General features: G+C 53.4%; 1 protein-coding gene across 1 annotated transcript; it reads left to right on the top strand.

The window, feature by feature from the left end:
* The first annotated feature begins 2,785 nt into the window (after window positions 1-2,785).
* Window positions 2,786-6,774, top strand: LOC101624129 (chymotrypsinogen B-like). The gene is made up of 7 exons (XM_012730462.1): window positions 2,786-2,837; window positions 4,377-4,480; window positions 4,603-4,682; window positions 4,759-4,837; window positions 5,012-5,192; window positions 6,234-6,367; window positions 6,613-6,774. Exons 1-7 carry the CDS (start codon window positions 2,786-2,788, stop codon window positions 6,772-6,774), a joined length of 792 nt encoding a protein of 263 aa, XP_012585916.1.
* Window positions 6,775-7,422: the final 648 nt, after the last annotated feature.

Genomic DNA, 7,422 nt, shown 5'->3' on the forward strand with positions numbered 1-7,422 from the left:
GGGGAGCAGAACAGGCAGATCAACGATGTCCACTGCTGAGGGGAGCAGCGGTGAGACAGGAGAGGTCTGCTGCGCCATGTGGATGGGATGGGGCTGGGATGGAACTCCTGCTGAAGAGGCTGCAGCCAGCTTGCAGTGCTTTGTCTAACCTGTTGTGCCCTGGGGAGGGCCCTCAAGCTCAATTCCAAGGCCCGTCTCTGCGCTTCCCTCACAGCCACCCTCCCCTTCCCATACACAATTGGTCCCTTATGGCTTTATTTCACTGTTCCCTTAGAATTCTTACCCCACATCTTATTTTCCAGAAGAGATGGGGAAATGGCTTGGGGGGGTTGAAAGGAGCAGCCTGCCAGGGTGACTCCTGTTCCTGTCATCAGGACTCAGCATCCAGAGAGATGAGTTTCAGCTTCTCCTGGTTGGAGGGCTGGGCTGCCCTCATCCAGTCACACTTGAGTTTGACTCTTTGATCATTTTTCTTAAATGAAACTATTATAAAATTTTTACTCTATTTAAGTTAACTTTCTTCATTTCTTCTAAAGAAGAAGGTTACCTAAAGGACTGATGATTGCTAGTGATTCCTCTTTCACTGGTTTATACTCTACCTCTCAGCCAAGTGTATCTTTCGGCTGACACTTCTCACTTGGGTTTAAGAGCAAAGATTCCATGTAGGCCCTGATTCTTCTCATGTCAGAAATATTAGTAGACCCCATTAGTTTCTTTTTCCTGTTAGATTTCATCAGCTGCTCTGACTTCAGCACACTTAAAGGTGGAATACAAAGTATTAGCATCCAATGTTTTGAAGACATGCATCCTTCCATTCAGCTAGTAACTATGAATTGATCGGTTCCTCATTTGCCAAATAAATATCACAGACTGTGATTTTTTGAAAAATATTTGCACTAATTCATTATATTTTGGGTTGATATTTATGTGGGCCAGTCTTTCTTTCTGAACACCGATTCTTGACACCTTCCCACAAATGGAAGTGTGTCTTTGTCTTCAGTTGTGCAGAAGCCGGACCCCGTATGGTTATGGGCTCCTTACTGCTGGGGGGTGGGGTTTGGTATCGTGGTCATCCTTATTTACATGACACCTATTTATTATTAGGAACAACTTGTATGGATAATGCCCAGCTGATCAAAATGCCAGCTTTGGCCACAAGCTGACTCTTTTATCACTGAACCCCTTAATCTGGAGCTGACCTCTGTGTGAGAGCAGAGGGTCACCTGAACCAGTCCGGCCACCTGCTATTATCTACTAAACTAAGGACCTTCAACCACAACAATAGGGGTCTGAGTCTGGAGGGTCGTCCCTGGCCAGGGCTGGGTCCTGATTGCTCCAGGGGCCTCCCGATACCAGGGGCCCTGCTGACCTGATGTGGGGGGTTTGGGGCCTTTTGGATCTTTCATGTGTCCCCTCTCTCCCAACTGCAAAGAGTCTCCATGGTAGTGAAGACTTTTCAGCTAATGCAGTTGGATTCCAACCCAAATCCTGAGAAGCTCTTCCTTGGGTATCTGTATAGTTCAAACCAGTGGTGGTAGTTTTTTGGTAGGACAATTATTTGAGAAAAAAGTGACCACATGAATTCCCAATGCAGCAGCAAAACACACACAAATGGTTCTCTGTTCTGTACAGAGGCTGGACCAACAGAAGACACAACGTGTAAGTCAGTGGAACACTGAGTATTCCAATGGGAAGTGAACAAAAAATGACTCCCTAATTTGAATATTTTCTATTGACATTTCAAAATTATCTCCTTGGTGGATAAGAGAAAATACAGTTCAAACAATTGACCACTGTTGACCACCACTTTCTAAATATTTAACAAAATGAGGAAGGCTGGTTCCTTACAGATGAGGGGAAGTGTAGCTTGTAGTTAGTATATGTAGAAACTGGTAAAAAGAAAAAAGAATATTCTTGAGCTCAGAGGGAAAGATGCATGACACCTGCAAATAATCCAAATAAGAAAACGAAGATTTAAAAAAAGAGATAAAATACTCCAATGCCCCTGTGCAGTCTTCCTGCTGCAGCAATTCAGTGTAAAGTGACCAGCAGGCGTCTGCACAGGCTGGTCCTGTGGCACCCCTGGGGCAGGGCTGGGGACACCCCACCCCTGACCTCCTGGGCTCCCCTCCAGTCCTGACATCAGTCTGGAGCTTTCTGGCTCCTCAGTGGGCCTTTTATGGTGAGTTTATAAAACCTCACTTGAAAATAAACATAAAGTTCATATGATGACAGTTCACTTTCATGGCAAGTCCAGAAAGAGGAATTGGGTTAAGCCAGTGAGATACTGTCTCCTCCTGCGCTCCAGCCTGCGTGTCTGGGCAGCTCCGAGGCCCTTTCCTGAGGGGCTGGGCCTGCTGTGTTTTGTTGGCCTCAGGGAGTTTCTCTGAGGAGGCAGAGAGGCAGCCTGGGGTTCGGGGTTCAGGTTTCTGGGGTCTGTGTTGAAGTTGAATCCTTGGTGCTGAGCTCTGGGTGCCCTGGGTGAGGCTCCCTTAGATGAGTCTTTGTGAGCACCTGCCACCCCCACATAGCAGCAGGGCCTCTGTAGCCCACAGCTGGGATCTTTCCCCAGGGGTCGCTGGGCTGATGGTGATAGTGAACCAGGCAGTTGCCCTTTTCCCTGGTGCTGGGTGACCCGGGCTGGGCCTGTCCAGGACAGGTCTGACCATGGGGAGGGGGCTCTTAGGTCAGGGAGGGCCAGGGGGCCTGGGCGGGACTTAGGGCTCCCAGGGGATGTAAAAGGGGCCCAGAGGAAATGGTCCCACCTCTCCCTGACCACAGCACCATGGCCTTTCCCTGGCTTCTCCCCAGCCTCATCTTGATGGGGGCCTCCTTTGGTAAGTATTAGGGTCTAGGGGACTGCTAGAACTGGAAGGAGGTGGGGAGAAAGTCCCTGAGATCACATTGGCTGCACAGCAGACCCCGTTTGGAGGAGTGGTTCTGTTTGGGGTGAGACCTTCAGTCCAGTCCAAGGAGAGTTTTGAGTCCCTCTGCTCCCCTGGCCTCGGGGAAGACAGTTAGCCTGCCTTTGCAGGTGGAGAGCAGCCCCGGAGGGTTTTCTGAGCACTCACATCTGTGCCAGGCGTGGGGCAGAAGATTTGGGTTTCAGAGAATGTGACTCAGGTGTGACCCATTCTGTTAGTAAGGTTTGGTTATCTAATCCCCAAACCTGCTTCCTGGGATTTGTTTTATGTAGGGTCTTAGTTGATCTTCCAAACAGAAAGAAAAACATATTTATATGTATCTGTCCTCAGGATGTAGCAAATGTTCCCTTCCCTAGATTCTTTTCTCTCTCTCTCTCAGACACTGTGCAGGCTTCACACATTCACCCCCTGGGGCTCACCCAGAACAGCGGGCTCCGTGGGGGAGCCCCTCCCTTTATCCCCTCCATGTGCCTGTCACAGCTCTGTTCCCACTGGGGTGAGACCTCAGGCCCCTCCCTGCACAGGGACCAGCCCCCTGCATTGCTAGGACGCGCCTGCAGGGGGCGCCGCTCACAGCTCCTGCTGGGGGTTTTCTGCTCTTCTGAGAAAGATGAGGAGGACATGTTTGGAGTCTCCAGCTTGAGGGAGTGGCAGGGTCATGTCCCTGGCCCCAGCAGGGGCAGGTGCTGCCTGGAGCAAGGCCTGGGGGACCTTGGAGGTGCCTGACTGTGGGAGGGGCTGGCCCTGCCCCCCTTCTTCCTGTGGCCGAGTTCTCACACCCCTGGGGCTGCTGGGGATCCCGTGTCCTGACCCAGCAGACGTGTCCGGCACATGTCAAGGGTCAGTGTGTCCTCCTTGCTCTGGACAGTCTTATCTTCTGTTTTTGGTTTTCTCCATACCTCTTTTTATGATCAGTAGTAAAATCGATATTTTATTAAGTACTTTATATTTTTAAAGTTAATGCATTGAAAAGTCACTAAAATCCCTGGAATAGACTCCAGCAGTATACAAGTGACCATGTGTCATCTGGTCTGTACAGTGTGAGAAGGGCATTTATGTGGACTCCAGGTTTGGTGTTTTAATCCCACACCTCCTGCCCATACCCATCTCTTGGAGAGTGTGCCTGTGAGGGTAGCAGAGCTTGCTCCCCACTTCATGCAGAAAATGAGCCTGGTAGAGTCAGACGGGGTGAGGTCCTGGCAGGGATGCACCGTGGCAGGGGCAGAGAAGCCTGATTCCTCATTCTGAGTCGGCTCCTCTGGCCAGGGGACCTGGATGGAGCCACCTGTCCCTCTGCATCCCTGGGGGTGACAGGCCAGCAGGCAGGGGTGTGTCCTCCAGTCTAGGTGCTGGGTGCCAGGAGGGAGTGTGGGTGGTGCTGTGCTGGCTGAGGGTGCAGCAGGTTTCTGCAGACTCACTGGACTCCCCCCTGCCCTCCCCCTGTGACCCCAGGCTCTGGGGCCCCTGCCAGTGACCCGGAGCTGAGCATTACCCCCAGGATCATCAATGGGACAGATGCTCGTCCTGGTGCCTGGCCCTGGCACGTGTCTTTGCAGGTGAGGGGAGTCTGCACCTGGGTGGGGTGCTAGTGTGCTGCTGGCCACAGAGGCAGGGTGTCTGCTCCCCAGATTGTTGTGACAGGTGTTGGGCCAGTGTTGATCTTCCCTTCTTCCTACAGACTCATAGAGGTGACATCATCTGTGGGGGTTCCCTGATCAACAGGTTCTGGGTGATCACCGCCGCCCACTGCAATATCACGTGAGGCCGGGGAGTGTCCTAGGGACAGGGGAGGGGAGCCGTCCCTCCTCAATCCTTACCTACCTGCTCCCTCTAGGAAAGATGACTTGGTTATCGCTGGGCTGTATGACCGAAGGGCCCCTTTGGATAGAATTCAGATACTGAATATTGCCCAGGTATATGTGAGACCCGCTGGGCCCACCCTGGAGGGCTGGGGCAGGAGCAGAGAGCTGCAGAGAGCCGGGGGGCAGCAGAGGGGCCTCAGTTCTTCTCTTGCCCCCGATCTTTGTGACCTGAAGGGACATCCAGATTCATTTGTCTCAGCTCCTCTTCCTGGTTCTCACCCACAGGTCTTTGTGCACCCCATGTACAACGTGAACTATCTCCTCGCTGACATCGCCCTGTTGAAGCTGTCGGCTCCTGCCCGCTTGCACGCCACTGTGTCGCCAGCTCTCTTGCCCACTGTGGATGAGCAGTTCTTTGAGGGAACTCAGTGCGCCATTATGGGCTGGGGGGACACCCACCCTAACAGTGAGTGCTCGGCCTTGCCGCTCAGATCACATGTCTGGGGTTGACTGTCAGAGCAGCAGGTAGGACCTGGATGTGTCTCATTTATTGGTTCACCAGATTTGATCAGTATCATACATGCATCAGCTTTTTTTTTTTTTTTAAGATTTATTTATTTGTACACACAGAACTGGGGTACAGGGTAGAGGTGCAGGTACAGTCAGAATTTACCAGAGACAGAGTGGGGAGCAGAACAGGCTGACTGACGAAGTACACTGCTGAGGGGAGCAGCGGGCGGGTCAGGAGGGGTCTGCCGTGCCCTGTGGGTCACCTCCTGGGCTGGGAATTGAACTCGTGCTGAAGTGGCTTTAGCTTCATAGTGCTGTGCTCTAACCTGCTGCACCTCCAGGGAGGGCCTGCATCATCTTTTTGACAATACCTCTGGAGCAAAACCTGTTCTCCTGTGTGGACACAATGTCCAGGACGTCCTTGCAGATTGCGCTCCTGTCCCAGGGACCTGCGTGAGCCAGTCCTGCAACCCTGGCCAGCCTGGACTTGCCCCAGGCCTGAGTGGGCAGGGGTTGCAGCTGCCTTTCAGAGCTGCCTTGGGATCAGGAGTCCAGAGTGGGTTCAGGGCCTGAGTCCAGCTTCATGTCCCTTCCCTGGGGTGGCCCTGCCTGACGGTCCCCTCCACATCCTGCCCAGCCCAGGGAGAACTGCCCAGCTGGTCCTTCCCTAGAAAGAGGTAGAGGGGAGAGAGCTCCCTGTAACCCCCAGAGTGGGGTCTCCAGTCAGAAGGATATCAGTGTCCTTTCCTGGGGGGACAAGCTACCTCCCACACCCAGGATGGGCAGAGGTCTTGTTTCATCAACTGGGAGCAAATTCAGCTGCTGGAGTGGGATCAGAAGGAACATGTCTCTTGGGCTCTTCTGATAGCAAAAGGGCTCAAAGGTCTGGATCTGTCCTGGCCGAGTGTAAGAAGAGCCCTCGGGGCCCTGCTGTCTTCCACACAGAAGGGGCAAGAAGGATGAGCACCCTGACCCTGCCGGCCCCTCTGTCTTGCAGACAACAAGATCCCTGTCAAGTTGCAGCAGGCCACTGTGCGCCTCGTGTCCAAGGCCCGCTGTAAGCAGCACTGGGGCAGATACCTCAGCGACTCCATGATGTGTGCAGCAGCCCACGGCACCTGCAATTGCGATGTAGGTTCTGCGCAATCACCCTCACTGGCTGTCTCCTCTTTGGAGCCCGAGAACCCTCCTTGCTGATGTACTCGTCACACGTCCATCCTCCCCTCCCCGCAACGGGAAGCAGAGCTGGGCTGCTATCTGAACAGCGCTTCTGTGCTGGCATCTGTGACAATGGCGCACAAGGCTGGGTCCAGCTGGGGAATTCAGGGTTGTCCTGCCCCTTTGTTTCTTGAGACGTGTCCTTTCTCCTACCACAGGGTGACTCTGGTAGCCCCCTGATATGCCCGAAGGATGGATTCTGGAAACTGGCGGGCATCGTGTGCTTTGGCAGTAGAAGTTACAACACCAGGATGCCCACTGTGTACACCCGTGTGACTGCATTCAGACCCTGGATCGAGGAGGTCCTGGACCACAACTGAGCCCTGATGCTCCCACTGCTGCGCCCCTTACCCCCAATAAAGCCCCTGCACAGAGCCCTGAGTGCTTGTGTCTGTGACTGGGGAGGTGGCTGCAGTGCCCCTGTCCCCCACCAGGGGGCGGCGTGCCCCTCCCTTTCCAGCTCAGAGCCCAGAGCCCCTGTTTGTCAGGAGCTGAGGCCTTTGGGTCTGGGCCTTCTGTTAGGGGAAGGACATCCTAAAGGAACTCTGCAGAGTCTTAGGGACTCCACCCCCTACTCCAGCTTTCTGGACACTACCCCCTACTCCAGTGATTGGAAACTGCAACTCCCAGCAGTACCAGGGAGAGAACTGTGAGGACCCAAGGGCGGAGCTAGCAGGAATGGATTTTCTGGGACATTTTGGGGGGATAAATAGGGCTCAGTTGCATCTCTCGCGCTCTGGCTCTCTCTCGCTTGCAAAGCAGCTCTCCTAACCGCGTGACTCGGTGTGTTCAGTCAGCCTAGCCGTAAGGTATTGCAGTTATTTTGTATCCCGCTCTCTTTCCCTGGGTTGTTTCCTATTCCTTTCTCCTTTTGTAAAAAAACCCGTTACTGACCCCTTTGTGTGTACCTGCAGTATAACTGAACTGTGAGCGTGCGGGTGAGGCCCCACAGGCAGGCGGCCCAGTCC

The sequence above is a fragment of the Condylura cristata genome, unplaced genomic scaffold, assembly GCF_000260355.1.
Source record: "Condylura cristata isolate star-nosed mole 26May11 unplaced genomic scaffold, ConCri1.0 scaffold00028, whole genome shotgun sequence".
Lineage (NCBI taxonomy): Eukaryota > Metazoa > Chordata > Mammalia > Eulipotyphla > Talpidae > Condylura > Condylura cristata.

Coding starts and splice junctions, on each gene's coding strand:
- LOC101624129 (XM_012730462.1), top strand. CDS start 2,786: ATGGCCTTTCCCTGGCTTCTCCCCAGCCTCATCTTGATGGGGGCCTCC. Junction 4,683..4,758: donor GCCGCCCACTGCAATATCAC/GTGAGGCCGGGG, acceptor TGCTCCCTCTAG/GAAAGATGACTTGGTTATCG. Junction 4,838..5,011: donor AGATACTGAATATTGCCCAG/GTATATGTGAGA, acceptor TCTCACCCACAG/GTCTTTGTGCACCCCATGTA.